Genomic DNA, 23,547 nt, shown 5'->3' with positions numbered 1-23,547 from the left:
ACACAAAGGGACACAAGGAAAATTCTGGAGGTGATGGATATGCTTATTACTTTGAATGTGATAGTACACACAGGTGTATGCAGTTGTCAAAATGCCTCTAATTATATATATTCAACATGTGCAGATTTTTGTGTGTATCAATTAAACCTCAGTAAAGCTGTTTAGAAAGGAGATATGAACTATATACATATATATATATATATAATAGAAGAAAATATGTATATTAAATTTTTTCAAAAGGTTTATGAACTTTAAAGACCATGTCCATAGGTCATGATTAAATATTTGGGGGAAGTGCTAATAGGACAGAGCATTTTAAACTTGAACTCTGCAACAGTGCTGACCGATGGGGCTTTCTGCAGTGACAGCAATGCTCTGTCTGCCCCGGCAGCCAACAGCTGCACTGCACTGCTGAGCACAGGAGGGAAATATGGCAACTGAGGAACTGGAGTCTTAATTTTATTTGATTTTAATTTAAAGAGTCACAATCCCATTATAAAGTGTCCTTCAATAAAGCCTCACTACTGGTTCTGAAGTGGAGTTTACAAAGAAAACATAATTCATTATCAAGTAACCTTACCCCATTGATTTATCAAATTAACAGATTTATAACAAGTTGGGGACTGGTCCACTCCTTAATTTCTCATGAAGATTTAAAGATGACGCCTTGGAGACGGCTGTGTAGGCCCAGCACCACTGGGTCCATTCTGGCCAGGAGCCATAAAAGGGATGTCAGGGAGCACTTGGGGCCAAGTAATTCAGAGGAGTTATCTCAGGAACCAGAGATGTTCTATGAGTGGATGAGATTCTGGGGAACTCCTCAGAAAAGGAAGACCAGGCCTCCTTTTAGGGAGACGTCATAATGAAGTTGTTGTCAAAGTACCAAGCTCACCTTCCTTGTTGGTTTCCTTTGCAGGAGCTGATTGATGTCGATAGCGAAGTGGTGTTTGAATTAGCCTCCTACATCTTACAGGCAAGTTGCGCTCCCCTCCTGACCACACCCAGAAGAATGAGGAATGAGACTTAGCAGGCACAGCCAGCTGCCACCTCCACAACTCGGGGTCTCCATTATTTTAGCCACAGTGGGAAAAGGTTTATTAGGGACACTATGTGAAGGCAGTAAATGAGAGCTGCTGGTGTTCCAAACCTTTAAGACAGCATCTCTCTGCAAAGGAAGATTGTGCGTATAACCTGAGCCTGGGGGAGCTGACTGAGATCATTCTGGGACCTCATTTTTTTCAGCTTTAGCATTCTTCCCCCCCCCTCTGGTGAAAGCCAAGTAAATAGCAAGAATTAATTGCCAAGACAATCTCTTCACACACTCTGGAAAGACAAGGAAAAGACATTTAGCTTTATGCAAAAAAGAGGGACACTGAATACTAGCAACATTGGTGATATTAGCCACACTGGAAAGATAAATTGAAAGGATGTCATTCATTTATCCCCTCAACAAAGATTTATTGAACAACAACTTTGTTCAAGTCATTATGCTTGATTCACTAAAGATTCCATGGTCTCTGCCTGCAAAAGTCTTTAGTACACTCAGAACATAGCCCACAATGCGAGACAAAACAAGTAGCACAAAGACATAGACGCACATTCTGATTCAGACTCTTAAAAGTAGGAAAAGGTAGAGCAGGGCCCAGAAGTGGACACGTGCAGCTTGTCATTATGAATCGCTTTGTAGATAACTTTCTGGAGTTTAATTTAGTGTCTTACGTTTAAGTGGCAAATGCATGTGTCCCTTCTTCATTCTATTTCTGTGGCAGATAGGACCGCAGCAGCGGTAAGCTGGACTTACCCAGTATAGAATGTAGTTTAAAGTATTTAACACTGAGTTGGAATGTTTCACTGATGTTGAATTTTTTCTTCCACAGGAGGCAAAGGGAGATTTCTCTAGGTAAGTTCACAAAAGATTTTTTTGCTTAAAAATGGATTCCATTGCATCTCTATTAAAAGAAAGTATTCTGCTTTTTGTGGGAGGGCAATTTATAATAATAAATATTTATGATAAGATCCAGTTCTCAGCTTGTCTATTGAAACGGATACATCAGGCATACAAAATACAATAACAGCAAGGATATTCTGTGCTAAATTAAAAGCCGAGAGATTACTAGAAGGCTGAGATGAGAACCCAGTGTCACACGTGGCCTTGGTATCGAGGTTTGTCGGATTGTCCGAGTGTCTCTGTGAAGCCTCGGGTCACCAGTATGGTGTGAGTAGGCTACAGATAACCCTGGCAGCCCTGATATGGAAGTTGACATCTTTATTTTTCTCTCTCTCAGTTTTAGTGCCTGATACTCAAGGGACAAAATGCTATCCCACAGGGGGGTTGTGTTGGTGAAAGTGTTACAACATAAGGTCCCACCCCACTTCTACTTTTCTTCCTTCTCCGTGTACCGTGTTGGAGAGAACAGAGACACTGTGAAGCCTGCACGCTGCTTCCATAGCCCCGTGGAAGTGGGGGCGCAGACTTCAGTCCTGCCATTCGCTTCGGTAGGCAGCGCCCGCTCACCAGCGCGGCCGCAGTGCCCTTCAGTCTGTCCGGGTCATTACTGGAACCTTCATAGATAGGTCATTGTAGCCTGTCTGGTAGGACTGTAGGACTGTCTGCTCAGAGACAGACATGATTCCTGGGATTCTGTTCTATCCAGCTCCCATGGGGGAAGTCTGGGAGAGCCAACTCTTTGGAATCAAGGTCTAGAGGCCGAAAGACCAAACCACATGCACGTAGGAAACAGAGCTTCGAGGCATAGGGTTCTGGCTCACTGAGAGGAAGTTAGGTAATAAAAAGAAACACAAATCATACCTCCCCTCTGTAAAGGAACGTGTATGTTTTCTCATGCTTTGGGGGTGGGGAGGTTTGATCTGTAAATGCAACATTGACTACTTCAGTTGGTGGCCTATCTGTCCTTGTCTGGCTTTGTCAAGTTCATGCTGACTGATTCTTCAGCTCTTAGCTGCTTTCTCTTTCCTCTCCTGTGCATTTCTAAAGCTTTCCAACACAACCTGAGGTATATGTTCTCACTCAGATATCTCAGCAAAAGCAAGAAATTTGATAATCTAAAATAAGGATCAGCAAACATTTTCTGTAAAGGGCTAGACAGTTAATATCTTGGGTTTTGCAGGCCATACAGTCCTGTTACAGTTATTCAACACTCCCTTTCTAAGTGCAAAAGCAGCTGTAGACAATTGGCAGTGTTCAATAAAACTTTATTTATAGACTCGAAAATTTGAATTTCTTATACATTTTCATGTATTATGAAATATTCTTTTGACACTCCCCCCCAACCATTTAAACATATAATCATTCTTAGCTCAAAGGCCAAATAAAAACAAGCAGAGGACTGCATCTGGGCAGCGGGAGGTAGTGTGCTGGCCTCTGATTCTAAAAGGCAGTCACTTCAGCTCAGTTTGAATATTTGCAAAAGGATACCTCCAGGCCCCTTTATTTAGGTTTTCCAAGGTCTTGCCATAAAGCAGAGGCAGTCCGTAGTTTATTTTGTTTGTTTGTTTGAAGTGAGGCTTTTTTACACTGACACCTTGAACACTGTAGGTGGCCAATCACCATTCACTGAATTTGTCCAACGAAACATTTTCAGGATATAGAAGCTACACTTGGTGATGATTTTTTTCGTTGTTACTCTTTTATGCCCTTCATTTGGTATTAGAGTTTGGGGGATTTTGATAAGTGCAAGTTGATATCTACTTACAAAGATTTCTGGAGTCCCATGAGAAATGATTTAACAATCACAGATCCAGTGGTTTCTATTCTCTGGTCTACTCATTCTGGAGATACCACCCCCCCTTTTCTTTCTCCAGCTCTGACCTCTGCTGTAAATATTATTTATTTTGAGAGCACCCTGACAGGATGGAATGTGAACTGTGGGCAGCATTATCTGGCCCCGCAGAGCATGGGAACGAGCAACCGCAGGGATCGCCAGGGAGGAGGAAGTGCAGGCCTGGCCTGGCAGTAATTCACGGCCCCCTAATGAGCTTGTGGAATGCCAGCTCCTAGGCTTCAGAGAAACGCGGATCCTGGCTTGGCTTCATTTGTCAAAGTGCAGCCTCGCAGTTTGTTTGGAACAGCAGCTGTCTGGGGAGAGAAATAGCTGTCAGGGGAGGGAGAGGTCAGGCACCTTATCCAGAAGGTCAGTTTATCTCCCACGTAAAATTCCCATCGCCTCCCAAGGTGGAGGCGATCTGTTACGTGGGACTGATCCCTCACAGACACCCATTGTCCGTGGCAGGCCCATGGTTAGTAGGCTCGAGTGGCCTGGAGTTTGGGAATAAGAGAAATCATTCTAAATTCCTTGTTGGTTCCTCTTCCCGTCTACGTCCAGAAAAATCCCCCAAACGTTGAAGGTGACCACCACGTTTGGTTTGGTGGCTGAACGTTAGGCATTTTAGATGTCGTCATTTTTTAGTTTAGTTTTATAACAACTTATTTTTGCTCTATTAATAATACATACAGTACTGTACAACCTTAATTGTGTTGAAATGAATGGCTTTGACTTGTATACATACCCTGCTTTCCTTGACAACTTTAGTAAAATGAGATGTCAGCTTAGAACACACAGAACACTGGAGAAGGCTTTTTTATAACACATGGTCCAGGCATAATTCTAAGATATTCTACAACCTGGAGGATCACACAGCCTTTTGAACTAATGGTTGCACCAAAACAGGCAAAGTAGCTTTTTCATAGCCTGAGGGTCCTGAATCTGTGACTTCCTAAAAGGCTGCCTTTGCTCAGGACACTATTACTCTGTATATTTACATCTTACACATATTGTATATATGAATATATACAAATTAAATTTATGGAGAATGAGTATTAAAAATCTACAAATTATGGGACCAGTTGCCTTGAAGTACAAGAGGAAGAGGGTTATTTTTACAAAAGGGAGAAGTCAAAAGTGCTGAGATGCCTTCATAGAAAGGGAACTATAGAACAGCCCCAATCACAACTACTCTTCCTCATGGCACCCACAGGCTGTCTGTTTCTTCTTTTGGACTCTGTTAGCTCAGCAGACCCCTGAAGACTTATTTTTACATAACACTCCATTTTCTTTCCAATTAAGGGAAAGGCTCACTTCCTTGTCCTGCTAAAACTTCACAATGAAATCTTGGGTTCAGCGTTGCTGAAAGAAAATGACTCAGGTATAGATAGATAAGAAGAATTGCCCATGATAGGAAGAAATATATGTTTACATGTTCATATTCTAAAACATGGTGGACACATTTGTAAGATACCATTAAAAGTTTAGGAAATAGTCTTATCTAACAATAATATTTTCTCTCTTGTATTATTTTCCTTAGCACAGCATGTGGTCATCGTATTTCATTGCCTAGTGTATATCTACGTAAAAAATGAATGTCTGTCAACCATCAGGAAATCAGTAGAGTTGGCAATTCTGTTTAAAAACAATTGACTGGGCTTAGAACTATTAACTGTGGCAGCTTTACAGGCAAATATTAGATTGAGAAGGGTCAACACAGTTTAAAAACAAAATGTTTCATTTGATAACCACTGCTGAACATTAGTCAACTACATTTTTTTATGACTTACACATACTTTATTCAGCACAAACTCTGCAGCAGTTTGAGTGCTGAGCACTGCCATTTCCTATTTAAATTTTTTTTTTTAATCTTGAGTTATTGTAGAAAAATAATATTCTCTTCTTTAAAAAGGTAAATGCAGGAAACGCCTCATTTAATCAACCGAATGGACATTCAAATTGCATAGCTACATTCTAATTTAATTTAATAGAAGACATTGCTGCACTGTATTAAGTGAGGTGTTACAAGAACTTGAGTTTTGTTTTTTTCCCCCTAATGGGACCTTAATTGAAAACCCTGGTGGCCAGTCTCCATACTCTGAAAATTGCCTCACTTTACTTTCTGTCAGCCCTGCTGAAAGTGCGCCACCAAAAAAGAAGGAAAAAAAATCATTTTAAACATTTTGCCAAATCAGTGAATTGATTTAAAAATACTTTATGCTGAACAGCATGAATAAATGCCCAAATCACACTACCTTTGATATAAAAAACCACCCATACATTAACGGGGACTAGTAAAAACCATCTGTTATGTAGAATTTTGTGCTAACAAGATTTATTGAAACCAGATCACTACAGTTCTGTTACTCTGGGCCATCTGTTGGGATTTGGAAATATCTTTGTTACAGAGGACCGGATGTACCAATGCTAATCATTAAAACAGGATTCTACCAGCCTGAGATTTATTAGGACCTGTAAGCAAACAGCACCTGGAAAACGCTGATATTAAGGAAATTCTGGGAAAGACTGCTTACCTGTTCGGCAGGGCCTGACATATGCGTGAGAGGCAGTGGAGAGGGCCCTACATCATCGGCAGACTCTCTATTCCAAATAAACACAGCGACCAGAGAAAAAGAAACAAAGTTGTGATGGAGTACTTAGGGGTCAGTGTGTATGCCATCGGCACAAAGCTAAATGCTGGTCCAAGTCAGCTTCTCAGAGTTCAGTCGTCAGTAAGAAACCTTACTGTATCCCTGATCTGTCCACCTACAGATTTCTAAGGCTATTTATTAAAAAAAAAAAAAAAAAAATGCTTTTAGAAATAGAGCAATGCATTACTCGGTCAATAGAAATGAACAGCAGTCCTTCATTAACCAAGGAAATTGATTTTCACCTCCATTTCAGAAGAGGAGTTGGAATTTTTATTTGTGCTGAAAAATTCCTTTTCTCTTTCACAGATTGTATGTTCTTAGTGCTCTGGGAGAGTAGTGAGAAGCCAAAAAACCCCAGAAAAAAACCAGACCTTTTCATATTTTATCTGCTGTAAACCTTTGGACCATGTGTTCACTAGTCTGGAAAGATAAATGAAATTTCTGTGACCAAAAAAACCCCTCTTGATTTTTTTTTTGTTTGAAATCTGTTCTGCCTTTCTAAGAGTGTTCGTGAATTAATGTGAACAAAACTTTGCTTACTAGTATCTGAAAATTCCAAGTTTGTAGGCCTTTTATATCAAACTAGATGATGTCATGAGGCAGTCAAAGGTTAAAGGAAGAATTTTCGAAGATCAATAGGAAAAGCAGATAAAGAGCTAGTTTTCTTCTAAAAGCCTTTAGTAACATAAACATTTGTATGGATTGCTGTCTTTAAAAATATGACAATGTTATTTTCTTGCCCAGCTAACAGACAGCATTGAAAGGAAGTCAGTCACTTAATCTAAAGCAGCAGTCCATAAATCACAAATCCGAGTCTACTAGTATCATTACTTTGCATTTACATAAGTGGTTTTACTACCACAACTCAAAATAAGTTCAGTTTTAAATCATTATTATAGAGCATTTGATCATTTGGGGCATATTTTCCTACAGTTTTTCAATTAGCCTCTTGAAAGAAAACAGCTGGCACTAATCTTATAATAAGAGATATAGATTTGTTGAGACTTTTAGATAATTAGTAAAAAATACTCAAATGTTGTGTTAGCAATAGTCAACATTTGGAATACAACTTACATAGCCTCATAATATCTTGAATACCGAACCTGCAAATTTCCCTATTGGAAACTTCCTAGAAAAAAATTATTCATTAAGCTTGAAACATATCTCTCAACCCAAAGAAGAGTTTTTATGGGAAGAATTTAAATTTATATAATTCTCATATATTATTTTACCAAAAACATGAGAAAGGGTGTGTGATGTTTTCCCATGATTTAATGACTTTAAGGGAGAAGTCTCTAGAACCTGTCAAGCCAGCAAGACCTTTTTAAAGGAACAGAGCCTATGAAAATTTGAAATGAAATGTTCAGTGAGAAAATTACAAATTGTTACAGAAAGCTTTGTTTTGTGCACAAAAGTCCATTTTACTGAGATTTTCAAGTGTGTAATTCACATTTTTCAAGTATAGAAAAGTATTCTGATAGGGTATTTTGCAGGATAATATTCTTCAGATACCATGGGAATTTAGACATAAAGTAAGGAGGAAATTAATGTATTATGATAGCTTGTCTGTTTTGCCAAGCATTTATTCAATATCAATATCATATTTAGAATTGACCTTATGAACCGTACAAAGGTTCATGGCTATGACATCATGTCAGTTCTTCAGAGTTAAGATTTCCAATCTAGAGGGTGAAGTTGTAGAAAATTAATCAGTTGCTTCTTCTTATCTATTTGAGTAAAATTATTCTCTTAAATTGTAGACTTACAAAAAATTTTTAACATGTTTTGAATTTTACAAGTCTAAAACTATGTTAGAAATTCACAAAATTTTCACAAAACCCTAAGAAACCAAAGAGGAAATATTTCCTTAAGTAAGTTAGTAATTAACACCAGAAACAAAGGCTTGTAGTTCATAAATATGTTTGTAACTTTGCCCCTCCACAATTGGTAAATTAGTGTGGCCTATGTATCCGTAATACATGCCCAGAATCCGGAATCCTATGCTGGAAAAATCTCAGAGGCTCCCAGGTGCTTCCCTTTGTCTGCAGATGGTCACGGCTCAGCAGGAGAAGCTTCCCAGACAATATCCCCAGCCACCAGCTTTGGGAGCCCTCACTGCACTCCTGAAAGAAAATATGTCATGGGAGAGAGGAAAGTGTTCTCATTTTCTTTGCTGAAACCTGAACGTTTTCTAGGTTCACAAGAGAAGAAGAGGGCGGAAGGAAAGGGAAAGGAAAGGAGAGAAAATGCTTCCTGCATGGCTTTTAAAGATCAAAGAAGAAAAAAATCTGTTTGTTCTTATTAATCTTACAAATCTGTCTCAGGGTTTTCTAGCTCCGTTGTTCCGTTGAATAAGTAGTACAGATCCATGGTGCGTCTCTGAAACTGTAGGGTCCCAGTGATTCCAAATACCGAAGTTTGTAGGACTTAGACGGTAAGTGAGGGCATCCTTGGCGGTGGCAGGGGCTGCGTAGCCCCGTCCCTTACCGCCACTGCACCGGACGCAGATCTGCCGCCACGTGGGTTAGAAAGGTTTGTTTCTTAGAGCTTTGCAGATTTTAGAACTGTGGATAAGGATTTATCATACTCTTTTTTACTTAAGAAAAACCTCTCCCTGGAGAACTTTACCCTTATGATTTGCTCAGAAACTATGGAAGCGTTAGTGTGACACTAGCATAGTATTACCGCTCCTGAGTTTCAGTCCTTTATGTTACACTAGTGTAACTTTCTGGGTCGCATGCTCCATTTATGGTTTCAATTCCGGTGCACAAACCAAAACCACTCATTTCAGGAAGAATTCTTCACACTGCCCCAGTTATGGCATCTCATTGGATCTGAAGGGAATCTTCTGAAAAAGCATTTCCTTGTCTTTTATAGGAAAACAAACACATGGCGGATTTTGCGATCCTCCTATCAAATTTTAATTTTTAATTTCTTCACTTTATTATTTATCAGTTAAATTTGTTGTTGCTCTTATTTGTGGTAAATTCCTTATTTGATGTATTGCTGGAAATCTCAGTTTTTTCCACGGTAGATCGTTCGAACTCCCCATGTTTTATGAGCAGTGCAGGCAGAAGAGACACAGCATCAAACCCCCTCCATCAGAGACCAGCACAGCATTGAGAGACCACTTTTTTGCTAGCAACACCAATAACTACCTAGATGTTTGGAATAAAATCTGGTTAATATTAAAAACAAGAAGACTTCCGTTTTATTCCTGGTTTAGCAAATGACTGTCTCAGATCCCTGTTTTCTTTAAAAAAAAAAAATGCATCATGACTGCTGTTGGAACCTGAACCGTTTTAGGTGTTTTATAAGTGGGCATTTATCAGGTGCACGGAACTCTGGGGAAAGGCTGGATGGGAGCCCCTGAGAGAGGAAGCTGGGAACTTGTAGCACATTCGTTAGGTTTTAGTTTCATGTGTCTCTAGAGATAGAGTGACCAGTCTTCCGCTAGGGCAGCTTTCTGTGTTGCAGCCACAGAGTTGGCCAGCTCATTGACAGGCTGGCCACCTCTAAGTTACTCCAGATGTTTACAGACAGCAGAAAAGCAAATAGAACATTTCTACATCGATGTCCTTGGGGAAGGTTTAAGAGCCATGGATCCCTTCCAGAACGTAATGGATTTGGACGGGTTTCACGCCTTAGTGATTTCTTATTATATTTGCCTATGTAACCTCGCCCTGGGGGAAAGCTTGGGAACCCACTGCAAGCTCCAGCAAGGAAGTCAAACCTGGGACTGTCATCAGGGAAATTTGTTTGCCAACAAACTAGTGTTTGGTGGTAAGACAATCCCTTCCTCCTTCAGCTCTTTTCTTCCCCAAGTAAACTATAGACTTGATGACTGTGAGTAAACCCCAACTCTAACTTCAGCTTCATTGCCTTTCTCACAGTTTCATCTAATAAAAGTTCATCCCCCAGAAGTGCCTTTTGATAGACATTTAAGGTACTACGCTAGGCACTGATGAATCAATGATTCCACTCCCTGGGAGTCTCAGGGACCCTATTATAGTTAAACAGGGGAGAGAAGTTCCAGAAATTCATCCTCGTGGGCTCTCTGGTGTTTGGTGAACTGAATATTTGCTCTAACTGTGCCTTAACAGCATGCGAGTAAAGATTCCAAACCCTGCTTGGGAACTGAATTTTCTTGACCACCTGGAACTTACCTGTTTGAAAACCTCCAGTGGCTTACATTGTCTACTGGATCAATTTGAACTCTGTCAGCCTGGCAGTGAAGGGCATTAAAATGTTGTGCCTATCTTCCTTTTATTCAGCTTCATCGCCCCTTATATACCATCCACTCCAAACGGATCTCTTTGACTCACATTACATGGCCTCCCCGCTCTGCTGTATCCCATTGAGGAGATCCACGATATTCCTTCCTCTCCTTTTCTCCACGCGGGCCCTGCCCCAGAGCCTGGTCTTATACCAGAGCCCATGTGCGCTCCTTCTTTTCTCTGAACTTTTACATTTTGTTTGAATCAACATGATCCAACACTGCTCATATTGTCAGTTACCTTTAATTCCTATCTCTCGCCTCTAGCACTAAATTGTGAGCACGTTTTGGCTGAGGACTTTGGCTCACTGGTTTTTTGTATCCCCTAACATACTTTCCACATATAGGGGCTCCAGAAATACCTCCAGCTTGTTGCCTATTAATTGACAAATCCTTGCCTTCCCACTTAGATGATAATAGTTCCAGTACTTGGATTTATTGACTCAATAACAAAGTGAGCTTTTCCTTCTGGGTGATTGCTCAAAGCCAGAATTTGCAAACACCCACTACCACTGTTTCTTAGTCCACCTGAAAAATGCCCTTTCTGGAAGTAGCTGTAATGTCACCACCCAACATACGTGGATTTCTTTGTCACCACATACATGAACTAAAAGTATTGGAATGGTTTTTCCCAGTGCCGCTTGGTATCCGAAGGGTAACTGCTGATTCCATTGCTTGCTGTGGGCAGTATTTCCAGCTTGGCGGGGACTCATGGGAGGGCACATCCTCCAGTTAGTCGTGTGGTGTTGGGGTGTTTGTTGTCCAAATGCCCCAGGAGTTGTCTGTGACTGTAGCGTTCCTTCATTCATATTTACTTATGGAGCTGCTGTCTCATCGCTTTTTAGATGTGACTGCCCAAGGTCCTGGTGGCCAGTATTTGCCTCAGTTGGGGTGAGCAGCATGGAATCTGCTAGACAGCCTCAGTTAGAACTGTGGGTCCAAGGCGGCGCTCCACAGGGTGAGCTCTGCGACCCCTGCAGGGCTCTGAGGGGCTTTGGAGGACCAGTGTAGGGAAACACCCTTTAAATACCAGAACTACCCAAAAGTGATGCCACTAACTGCCTATGGAGGTAGAGAGTGGGCGCAAATGCCCAGACGTCTGCTCATTGTGCAGAGGGGAGTCAAGCGGTCGCAGTGCTCTGGTTAAGCTAGGGGAGGGCAATGTATCTTCCACACCTGAGAACAAATGAGTCTGGGAAAAAGAATTTCTAGTGCCCGACCTCTTCCTCATACCAGATAGTCCACTTCACACTTTCAAAGTAATTTCTATACCTCGTCAGAAGCAAAACTTATTTATTTGTCATCTTCCAGAAAACAGGTTCCAATGTGTGGTCAGTCCTAGCAAAGAAAATTGGCTTTGCATGTCAGTGAAGGAGATAACTCTTAGGAAAAAGCAGTCAGGTGGCCCAACCTTGGAGCCCATGAGTCCATGGCAGGGCCCCAAGATGCTCCTCCTACGTCCTCTTGACCCGACCAGCACACTGGTGACCCTTCTTCCAGATTCGGGCTGCTCAAGGGCCTTTGGTCTGTGCCCCTCCCTCTCTGTGTGCAGGGTTTGAGAAGGAGCCACAGCCACCTGTGAGCTCTGGGCTCTGCATGTTGAGTGTGCTTACTCCTCTCTATTAAATAAGTAAATAAGTAAATAAATAAATGGAAAACACCCCTTCCTCCCACCACATTTTATTAAAAGGGAACAGATATGAGGTTTCCCGGACGAGGCCTGGTGCGATGGTTTACTAGAAGGGTGAGTGAGTCTGTCTCCGCCCCTGTCTTTCAGCAATGAAGTGGTGAGGAGTGACCTGAAGAAGCTGCCAGCACTTCCCACCCAGGCCCTGAAGGAGCACCCCTCCCTGGCCTACTGGTAAGCTGCTTCTCTCCCGGCGCCGAGCTGTCCTCTCTGGGAGCAAGCCCTTCCTGGGTGTCTGGGGCTCCCAGCGACTGAGCCCACCCTTGGGCCTCGGCAGGGTCAGCCTGGACCCCAGTTGGAGAGCGATTTAAAACTGTATTAAGTGGGTTGGTTCTCCATGAAACCGGTTTCTGCATTTATTTAAATGACGCAGTATGTGTGACATCTCTGCTTTCCCTGTTCTCTTTCATTTTTTTAAAAAGAAAACCTTCTAAAGTTTCACTTTGAAAGCTTCGCCTCCTTGGAGATCCTTTCATGTACTGCTAGAGTTTCCTTGTGGATTCCTCGTCCTGTGATGACAGGATGTGTGGGGGTTTGAGATGGGGGAGAGCGCAGGGTGTGTTTTTTCTTCTCAGAAGAGAGAGGTTGAGTCTTTTCATTTTCCCACAATGTTTCATATCTCCTGTTTTAGCTGCCATGTAACATTATGCCGTAGTTCATCTGTCCCGCCTGAAATGATTGATTCTGAATCAATCGGGCGTTTGAAAGGTTCCCAGATGGTGGTTTGGGTCACGGGGTTTGCATTCCTGGGGAGTGTGTTGAATTCTGCTGGGCTCACCAACCCTGACCACTGTCCCTAGAAAAGCACAATGCAGTTTCCCCTTATTCTTTCTGACTCCTTACTAAAAAGCATCGTAACTGCTTTTATGAAATAAAATTAAAAATCACAGAATAAGTCGATCCTGATCAACTATAATGTGACTCTTGTAAGCACTTCTGTAATGTGTTCATGAAGTTTACAGATTCCCGATAGTTCATCTTGTCTGGACACTTTCCAGTCGTGCTGGTGGCTCTAAGAGATTTCTTTGGCTGGCAGGGCCTGTGTGGACGCAGTGGGCACGGGCAGGAGTCAGCGCCAGTTCAAAATCATTTCTCCCCCAGAGGCCATGGATGGGGCCGCTGGGCCGGAACTGAGAGAGCTAAGTGGGCTGGCATCCCTCACTTCACCCCTCTGAATGGTTTTGCTGCCTTTCGGCCTTCGGTAACATAGATGGCAACAAATAGTGGCTTTATATCATTACCACCTGCCGCCAAAGGACAGAACCTGTTTAACCTGAGGGGACTTTGCATGTGTCAGTTCAAGCTTCCAGCCTGGCCATCCGCACATGTGAACACCAGCAGGTGGCATTCCTGTTCCCTTGTCCATGGAACACTATTGCCCTCTCCCCAATTCCTTACATCCCCTGGGCCTTATCTTCTCTCTCCCCCAAGCTCTTTCTTTTCAGGAGCTAAACCAGTGGTGAAGGAGCTAGAGACATAGGATATAACTCTAGAGACCTGTCATCCCTACCTAAAGGGGAACTGTTTGCCAGCAGGGAATGTAATGTGGTGGATTGTTGGGGAATCAGAGTTGCTTGTGGCCTAATCCATCTCTCAGGTGTCTCCTCATTTGTTTCCAAACATTTTTTATACCCCATGCTCATTGCAGTTATGAACTCCTCTCTCGCCTCCAGTACGCTTCTATCCACCTCCCTCTGTGTCTCCATCTCTATCTCCACAGCCCTATCTCACATGTTATCACTGATCCAGAAACTCCTTCCTTCTTGTTCACAGGTTCTCTTTTCTCAATATGAGCATCTTCCTCTCCACCCACATCTGTAGCCATCTTGCGAGAACGCCCTTCCCTTTCTGTGAGCAGGCCAGCCCCTTCCCTGGCCTCATTTAGACCCACAGGCACCCTTGGTGTGCACCGAGAGGATGGCAAGACAGTGGGAGGGGCTTTTTTGGGGGAGCAGTTGCCCTCAGGCTTCACAGCCCAGTTTATAAACAAATAAGCCAGTAGCATGGGCCATCCTGATGATGCATTGCTAAAAAACAAAAGAAAAAAAAAACCCTAGCAAACAAATAGGCCTTTCACCTTATTTCATTGTTGTTGGCCGGTTGTGGTTGGCTTTAACATTCCAACCTACTTATTTGGATTTTAAAAAATCAGGGATGTCAGGAAAGGGGTAAATGCTGTTCATGCTTCTAATACATGTAGACTGGAGACAAAGCCAGACTCCCAAGTTTGTTCAAAGTTTTCCCCTCTGCCTCAGCATCATTCCTCATCACAGGATCAATACTGACCCTTTGTTGCTGGAGAAGACCTTCATTTACTCCTCACATCACAGTCTCAATCAAAGTGCCCGTAGTCTTAAACTGCCTCATCATTCCTGAACAAAGGATGCTTATTTGCTGTTCTTCGGGGCCCTCTTGCTCTCCCCGGCCTTTGCAAGCCCGATGGACAAGCTTGGGCCAAAATAAGCCATGGGGAGCCCCGTCCCTCTTGTGAGGGTATCATCGCCTAGTGAGCAGAGCAGTGGGTTTTCGAACCTCAGCCAAGTCCCCGAACTGTGGGGTAACAGCCATCCAGCTCCAGTTACTTCTCTGCTGCCTTGATTCCCCACCTAGAAAATGGAATGAACCATACCAACCCGATTCCAACTGTGATTGAAGGAGAAAGTAAAATGTTACGTAATGCAATTAGAAAGTAGTGAAAGATATCATAATGCTGAGTAACAGTGCAATAATTCTTTTTGCTAGTTTCCCCCAAGCATTTAACTAGCTTGGGCTTCTCACTCCACACAATTCCCCTGTCGGGGAGGCATCTGAGGCAGAAAGTTAGAATTATATGCTGAGGGCCACAGAACAAATCAGAATCAGTCCCTGACCTGGATTCTCTTGAGTCCCTAGCTTGTGAATGCTGGACCACCCACACCACCCAGACAGGTATGCAGGGACATCTTCCTTTGCTTCAGAGCTGCTGACAAGGGCTGGCCGATGGCTCCTCCAAGACAGGGGACCATATTTCTATCACTTTATTTCCCTTTCCATCACTCGTGCATCTCCTGGTCCCCTTGTTTGCAGAGAGATGCTTTAACTTAATGACATGTCCCAGCCCATGGCTTGGGCAGAGTCAGCTCCAACCGTTTGTCTTTTTCCTTCATGAACCGCTGTGTCCTCCAAATTGTGTTTTGGGATTCTGTTTACTCTGGCTGAAGGGTCTCTGATAATTATTCCATTGAGTCCCTACCACAAAACTGGGGTAGTTGGGAACTGTCTGCAGAGCTCGGTGTCCTTGGGCCATCTGTAACTTCCAGAGGAGTGGTTGGAGCAGGGCAGGAGGCAGGATGTGTTCCTAGTCAGCTTGGCATGTGTTATGACACGTGGGGCCACAGTGTTTCAGTCGGCGCAAAAGGAGTGGGGAAGCTGAGGAAGGAAAAGGTACTTATTGTGGCCTCATAGATGGTCTCAGACAGCAGGAGATACAGGGTGGGCAAGGTGACAGTCCTGCAGCTGTCAGGCACTTTGAGAGCCCATGGTCAGGCATTTAGTCAGTCAGCAGCAGAACAGCCACCTGACAGTCTTTCTAACTTTCAGTGGTGTTTTTGCTGAGTCTTGCTTGTGTTTAGAGCTACAGCACTATATTGATTTTCATCTCTCCAGCTCAGCCCAGACCTCTCTCCCAGAGGAGATAGGCTCATAGCTACTCTGACTTGCTTGACCCTGGATCTAGGAGTTGACCTCACAAAATGCTAGGTCATGTGGTAGGAAATGAGCCTATGCAACCATGGACTCAGTGGGTGGGCGGGGAGGAAGCTGGAAGAGCAACCCTGACGTCCTGACCCAACTCCGCATGTCTGTTGAGGCTGGTGTCTACCCAGAAGGGATGCTTCTAGAGCATTCTGTCAGGAGAGGGCTTTGGCACACTCTGTGTAGAACCTCCATTGTGTGGGGGAATCGAGGAGAAATATAGCGGCATCTGCCCTTTTCTGAACGAAGGTGCCCAGACTCCACAGAACGACTCTCCAGCTAGAGGAAGGCCCCTCGTAGCTAGCCTGTCCCAGCTCTGGGTATTTATGAAGACACTTTCTTATGACGAGTCAGACGATCTTACATGCACCAACTATCAGAATACGAAAATGAAGAGATACTCATAAAGATTAAGATAGTAACTGGAAGGTAAATAAATTACCCCAAGTATCAGGGAAAGAACATATAGAATGCTACCCCAGAAATGGTCTAGCTGGAAAAGAAAAACATGAAAGAAGGCTTTAGGTCAGTTCTGGGATAATAAGTTCTTATTAGATAATAAAGATCCACCACTAGGGCCTAAGATTGCGTACGTCTTGGAGTCCACCAGCCTGCGGGGAGGAAAAATGAGGCAGAAGAGTGAGAAATAAGGTCCCAAAGCTGTGTGGCCAGGTCACAGGCCACTGCTTTTGGACTTGACTCCTTAGCAGGTGGGATGTGCTTCCCCTGTGACTCCCAAGGTCAGCTCTGCGCTTCTGAAGGCAACAGTGGGGGCAGCCACAGCTCCCACCCACTGGGCCCAGAGACTCATACCAGAGAGGCCCTCCACCCTGTCCAGTCAAGGAAGGGTTTGGCTGGCCGTTGTCTCCCCAGGCAGGAGCTGGTATCTTATTGTTTTAGAACTAAGAGTTCAGAAGATAAAAAGGATTCCCCTCTGAGCCTTTTATCATGGCCTCATGCTTTGTGTTAACCAGGCCCTAATTTCAAATTTGTCCTCCATGGAAGCCCTGAACCCTGACATCTAATTCAGGGGAGGTCAGCACCTGTCTCCTCCCCACGAGACCCTGTGGAGACAGGATTTGGGAGTGAGGAGGGTGAGAAGGAGGGCCTTGGGAGTTCAGCCAGAGCATCCACTCTGATGTCTGGCCAGTTGGTCCTCTTTGTCCCAAGTCCCTCCCCACTGAGATGCCTGCTCCCCACTTCTTCCTCTTCTCTCTTGGAATCACTTCTTGCAAGGAGCTGACCCCAAACCTGAGCTCTAATCTTAATTCTGTGATGAGAAATCCAAGATAAAGACAGCGAGAGTCCTCGGAGGGGAAAACAGACTTTTTAAAGTTCAGAAATGCCACTTCAGGACAAATTCTTTTTCCAGGAGCTGCTGGCTCCTTGGAGCTTCTCATCAGTTTGCTCAGGCTCAGAAGATGTGTCTCCATTAGCAGGATGCTCAGCCGTTGACCTAGGGAGTGTAATAACAGAACTGTTTTCTTGTGCTTTTAGTGAGGACCGAGTCATTGAGCACTACAAGAAACTGAACGGCCAGACCAGAGGTCAAGCAATCGTGAAGTAAGTGGTCCCCCAGTGCTCCTGAGATTGTGTTATATCAGCGTGTTCAGTTCTTCTCAGAAAGCCATATCTCCAGGGGGGTGATAGTTCAAGGTAATTTCCAAGTAAATAATCACTCCGAGAACTTTATCAGGCACACACACACACAAAAGTATGTACATGATAGCAGTTCTGCCAAATAACCACCTATGTGTGTGCGTCTTGTCTTTCCAGCTACATGAGCATCGTGGAGTCTCTTCCAACCTACGGAGTTCACTATTATGCAGTGAAGGTAAGTGAATTCATTTGATGATGGTTGCCAAGCCTGCCCTAAAATTTTAAAAAGTTCTCGTTAAAAAAAAAAATGTTGTTGAAGATTTGGGAGGGAGTGGGGGTTGGGGAGGCCTTGGTCAGAAAGATTACATATTCAAGGAGATTAGAACAACTTTTCCCCTAGTGTAGTAAAGCTTGATTCGGTTACTCTGTAAAACTCAGTTTCATTTTTGTGAAATGAGTGTAACAAATCCCTACTTCCTTTCATTCTCAGAAGGACCCTGGAAGATCAGGACCTCTGAGCCTCTCAGTAGGAAGATTCCATCTAAATACATAGAACTGTAGAGAACAAAATCTCTAAGGAGAATGTCAACAGTGTTTTTCTTCAAGGTTAAATGCCAAGTAGACAACTTTAGAGGAGGACTGGGGTTGTGGGCTGACAAATGGAATGAATGACTATTTAAGAAGACAGGATCTGTCTTCTTCAATATTGTGATGGCAAGTCCAATGGGACATGGACCCCATTCTAAATTCTCTTTAATTTTATTTATAATATTTCATACTGGGATCCCTTCTTTGAAATAATAGATAATGATGTACCCATGTGTCCTTTTCTATGATGAGAAAGGATAACTTCCCTTCCTTAATTTACCCCAACATGAAAAGTTTAACTAAGTGATTGCCCCAAGGCCAAAAAAGAGCAGAAAACTCTTCTGAATTCAAGATATTTTCACCAGACAACCTGAGATTCTCTTGCTCTTCTACCAGTTTCTTTTCTCTTGTTTCTGCCCAACTGTATTTTTAATTCCTGCAGATTAGAATGTGTGCCATGTTTTATTCATCTTAGTGTCACCTGTGGCAGTTTGCACGCTTTGCATGTCCTTGCTATGCATTTAATTGCCTGTATCTCCCACTAAACTGTAGGCTTTTGATGGCAAAGACTGTTGTATTCTGCTGTATATTCTTGGAACCCAATGTAGTGCCTGGCACCAATTATCTACTGACTGTGTATTGAAAATTGAATAGTTGGATATATATGTTTCCATCATGGGAACAAATGTTGGAACACTATTTGTGGAGCCTAGTTCTGAGGCATGTGCAGGGACTCTAGTCCCACCCAGCAGCTCAGCTCAGCTCAGGATCTTTTAAAGCCTGCAATGGTTAAATTCTTCCTGATGTCTTACCATAGCTCTTCCTACCAATGGAAGCTCTTTTTTTTTGTTTAAATTCTCACCCAAGGATATGCCTCCATAGATTTCTAGAGAGGGGAGGGGGGGAGAAAGAGAGGTAGAGGGAGAGTGGGAGGGAGGGAGAGAGAGAGAAACACTGATGTGAGAGAGAAACATCGATCGGTTGCCTCCTGCACATGCCCAACCGGGGATCACACCTGCAGCTTAGGGATGTGCCCTGACCGGGAATCGAACCTGCAACCTTCTGGTGTATGGGATGATGCTCCAGCCAACTCAGCCACCCAACTAGGGCCTAATGGAAGCTCTTAATCCCTCTTCATCATCATTCACAGAATTTATAGAACCATCACAACCATCCCTGCCTTTCTCAAGCCTAAACTATAGTTTGTCATGAGGAGTGTGACCTAACCTTTTGAGCTGCCTCTGATCCCAAAGAGAAAGGTGAATTCTCTAAGGAGATTACCCTGTGTAAGGCTGTGCCCTGGAATGTGGCCATTGAAATCAGTGGGCAGTCAACTGGGTTTTTCATGAAAAGAGGCTCAAAATCGATTGTGCCGGCTGAGCCCATTCCCACTTTGCCATGTTGTTACCATAAAGGAAACATAAGGATCCAACAATAATTCCTGACATTACAAGAGGCATTGCACAGAAATCACACTGTGAGTCTGTCTCTGTTGTGGAAATAGTCTGATGATGTGTAGCAAGGGGGGCTGCTGTCAAGAATGGGAGGCAGGAACTCAGGAATTCGTGGACCATTCTCTGTTTGTTCTTAGTTTGATCTCATCTCTATCACTTATAATTAAAATAGATAGTAAGAAAGTTGCTTCTCCAACTATTCTCACAAAAGTCTCCTAGATGTTGAAAGACCATAGAGATGCACTGTTAAATGATTAAGATGGGTTGGGATGGATAGATTGGAAGTCTCTGAGATGAGGCTTCGCCTAGTCTCTTAGTTGCTTACGCCTCTGTTCCATTTCTTCATCAGCCCTGGAGCTTGATGGAAAGGTGGCCTCTGATGTATTTGCTTTCTGCCTTCCAATAAAACTTTAGAAATATGCTTGCTGCTTTGCAGTGTGCTAAAAACCAGAAGCAGACCTAGGGACTTTCAGAGTGCCAAGTGCACGTGTGTGTTTGGCTTTTGGAATCTCCAGGCATAAGCAAGTGCTCTCCTGCTTACTTGGAGAGAGAACACACGAATCCAACAAGCCTAAACCAACTGTAGCATGACTCCCTGTTTGGTGGCCTTGTGATTTCACAGATGCCATATTTTATGGTGTGATGACAAACCTTCTCTAGTCAATCTAAAGTTGCAGCAGCATTGGATCTCCTCTTGTCCTATTCCCTGAAACCATTGCAGTGCAGAGGCACTTTCCAGAGACTGGGGTTTTATAGCTTTCAACATTTTTTAAAGAAATCATATACCCTGAAACTTTATTAAAAATTCAAAATGTATTTCTTTGGTCCTTTATCTTCATGCTGACCTTGAAATACCTCATGCCTCACAAGTATTTGAAAACCATGAAGCCAACTTTGAGTTTTCAAGACATTTACGATGGGGTATATTAGGGGATTCATAGATGTGGCAATTAGGACAAATCTGGGGAAAGGCTGCTTGATAGGCTCACTGTCAGCTCCTAGCATTTGGAAGCTTTAACTAACAACTCAGTCACCCCACTTGAATGTAGAATTACAGCTTACAGGCTGGTGCCAAGAGGTCTCTGTTAAAAGAATAAACAAAGGGAATTGGTGTTTCTAATTCAGTCCCCGAATGTCTAGGCTTCTTTGCCCAGCAGCATGAGTCACACAGGCCTGCTGGCACCCTGCTGTCTTCCAGTTAGCAGGACTGCGTGGTGAGCACCTGCCTGCCTGCAGTGCCATCGCCCTGCTGGGGGAAGGGGGATCCTTAGTAGAGCAGGACTGACCCTTTGCTTTGATTTATTTGTCTTTAAAATTAAAGTAGTCTTAAATACAAGTCACTAAGTGAAAGAAGCTAATCTAGAAAGCTACTGTATGATTCCAACTATATGACATTCTGGAAAAGGCAAAATTGGTTGCCAGGAGCTGGGAGGGAGTGGAGGAGTGATGAATAGTGGAGCACAGAGGATTTTTAGGGCAGCGAAAATACTCTGTGTGATAGTGTAATGGTGGATACATGTCATATATACATTTGTCCAAACCCACGGAGTATACAACATCAGAGGGAACCCTAATGTAAACTGTGGACGTGGGGTGACGTGCATGTGTCATGGAAAAAATGCACCTCTCTAATGAGGGATGTTGATAGTGGAGGGGACTGTGCATGTGTGGGGGCAGGGAGGAGATGGGAAATCTCTGTATTTCCTTTCAATTTTACTGTGACCCTAGAACTGCTCTTAAAAAATCTTTTAAAAAATTACGTTTTCAAGGCGTAGCCTTCCATAGCCCTGTGGTCCTTTCCAGCTCTGAGTTGATTATGGTTTCTCTGCTCAGGAGGTCTTTTTATTAGAATGCTCAACATCTCCCAAATTTCCCCTTGTGGTGAGCGAGGGGCCCAGCACTGAAAACCTAACATCTTAGGAGAACAAAGAGCAAGGCATCTGCTACTTACTCCTTGAAGGGGAAAGGACCGTGGCTGTGCTGCTGGTGAGGAACCAAGTTGGGTCCCCAGCCCAGGGCACTTTCCAGGTCACCTGTTCCTATGCCTGAGCATCATTTGATGACCAGACACCTGTAAAAGTAAAATGTGGAGAGAGATGGGCTCTGCTCACTTCAAGGAATTTGCATTTTCCCTTGTCTTGAGATGAACCAGGAGGTCTCTTGGTTTGTATTTATCTTCTCTGGCCCCATATTTACCCATGATCCTTTTGGTGTCCTAGGACAAGCAGGGGATACCTTGGTGGCTGGGACTGAGCTACAAAGGAATCTTCCAGTATGACTACCATGATAAAGTGAAGCCAAGGAAGGTAAGTGTGCTCCCCTTTGTGAGACTAAGAGAAGAGCAGGCGGAAATGAGTAAAAATTTCATGCTGTGCAGCCTGAGGGCCTCTGGGCTTGCCAAGCCCTTGCCACTTTGAGTGTATACAAGTTACTGCGCAGAAATCCAATCTCGGTGCCCTGAGTAAATGGTTTTTTCCCCTGTCACTAAGGAAACCTAAGCAGTTATAATTATTTAAGGTAAGGAGACTGGCTCAGCTCTCCCAAAGGAAATGGGGAAAAGGACTTTGGGGGATTGTCCTGTTCCTTAATTTCCTGAGGTACTTTGCCCTCAAAAAAGTGAGGGAACATCACTCTTGAATCCTGGAGCTCATTTGAGTTTTCCCAAAGTTTTTTGGTGTGTGTGTTTGTGTTTGTAGGGGAGCTAAAAGAAGAAATTGTTAGGTCAAAAGGAGGTGAAAAATAAAGAGGCTGAGAGGCATTTCTGCAAATCTGGTAAATATTTTATGGCGTATCAGAAATGATCAGAAATCTGGAAAAAATAAGGTCATTTGCCAAAAAGAAAGGGAAGCAGAGAGGGATCTGCAAAGTCGTTGTAAACACAGAACAGAGTGTTTGAAGGAGGCACAGTGCTTGAGTTTTCTCTGTTTTCATTGACACACATTTTTCAGACCAGAACAAATTGAAAAATTATAATGGAAAAATATCTCTGAGGCAAGAGCTGCCATTCAGATCATCTGGCAGCAGATCATGGAGAGGAGACAGTATACAACTTAAACCCTGAAATGCATATTAAAAGTCTATCAAAACCACACTTGCTTTAGGAAAGAGAGAGCGATAGTGATCCATTATGTCACTCCAGATTGCTCTCCAAGCTTCTTTATCCACGAGCAGGATTGAAATCCACACTGTATAGCTGAGCTTATCTCGTCTATCCTGTTAACATCCACTCTTAGCCAGCTTTTTATTAAATTGATGCTGGGGGTGGCCCTGTGTTGAGGAGGATTTTCACTCAATTCATCAGTAAGTCAGTTAAGTGCTAAGAAAAGAATCCTGAGCAAATAATATGAAGGAATTCTTCCAGGGGAACAATTCAGTAGGCACCTGGCTGTTCAGAGCATATGATTTTGTGGCTATCTCCCAAAACTCTCCAGTTCCCACTTACACCCTGTGAAACAGGAATCGGACCCTGGGTGCTTACTTTTTCCCTTTTTCGGTCACACTCTTTCTTCCGGTTGCCCTCTGCCTCTTTCCCATGTGGCTTTTGTAAGTGCCTGTGCTTTTTCTTCTCATGTTTTCTCTTCACTCCCTCCTTCTTTTTATACTGACAGTCCTCTCTTTGCAACCTGCCTGGTGGTTTTTTCTGCTTGCAAGAGCCAATAATAAATGCTCGCAGCTCCTTTAACACAGTCCTCGTTACACTATATCCAGCTCTTCATCACCCACATTGGTGGAAGGCCAAGGCCAACGTGGACACTTCAGATCCACGACTGAGTTCATT

General features: G+C 43.3%; 1 protein-coding gene across 6 annotated transcripts in view; it reads left to right on the top strand.

The window, feature by feature from the left end:
* FRMD4A (FERM domain containing 4A) overlaps nucleotides 1–23,547 on the top strand; it is a 578,005-nt gene that overhangs the window by 461,037 nt on the left and 93,421 nt on the right. For all 6 annotated transcript variants that reach the window (XM_081154205.1, XM_081154207.1, XM_081154206.1 and 3 more), the window contains 6 exons: nucleotides 917–973; nucleotides 1,878–1,900; nucleotides 12,487–12,570; nucleotides 17,626–17,691; nucleotides 17,905–17,962; nucleotides 21,989–22,075. In XM_081154205.1, the coding sequence (XP_081010331.1) occupies nucleotides 917–973; nucleotides 1,878–1,900; nucleotides 12,487–12,570; nucleotides 17,626–17,691; nucleotides 17,905–17,962; nucleotides 21,989–22,075 (375 nt within the window). The remainder of the gene's footprint in view (nucleotides 1–916; nucleotides 974–1,877; nucleotides 1,901–12,486; nucleotides 12,571–17,625; nucleotides 17,692–17,904; nucleotides 17,963–21,988; nucleotides 22,076–23,547) is intronic.

The sequence above is a fragment of the Miniopterus schreibersii genome, assembly GCF_964146895.1.
Source record: "Miniopterus schreibersii genome assembly, chromosome: 1".
NCBI lineage: Eukaryota > Metazoa > Chordata > Mammalia > Chiroptera > Miniopteridae > Miniopterus > Miniopterus schreibersii.
The sequence above is the reverse complement of the archived record's forward strand: the minus strand, read 5'-3'. Positions and strand labels throughout refer to the sequence as shown.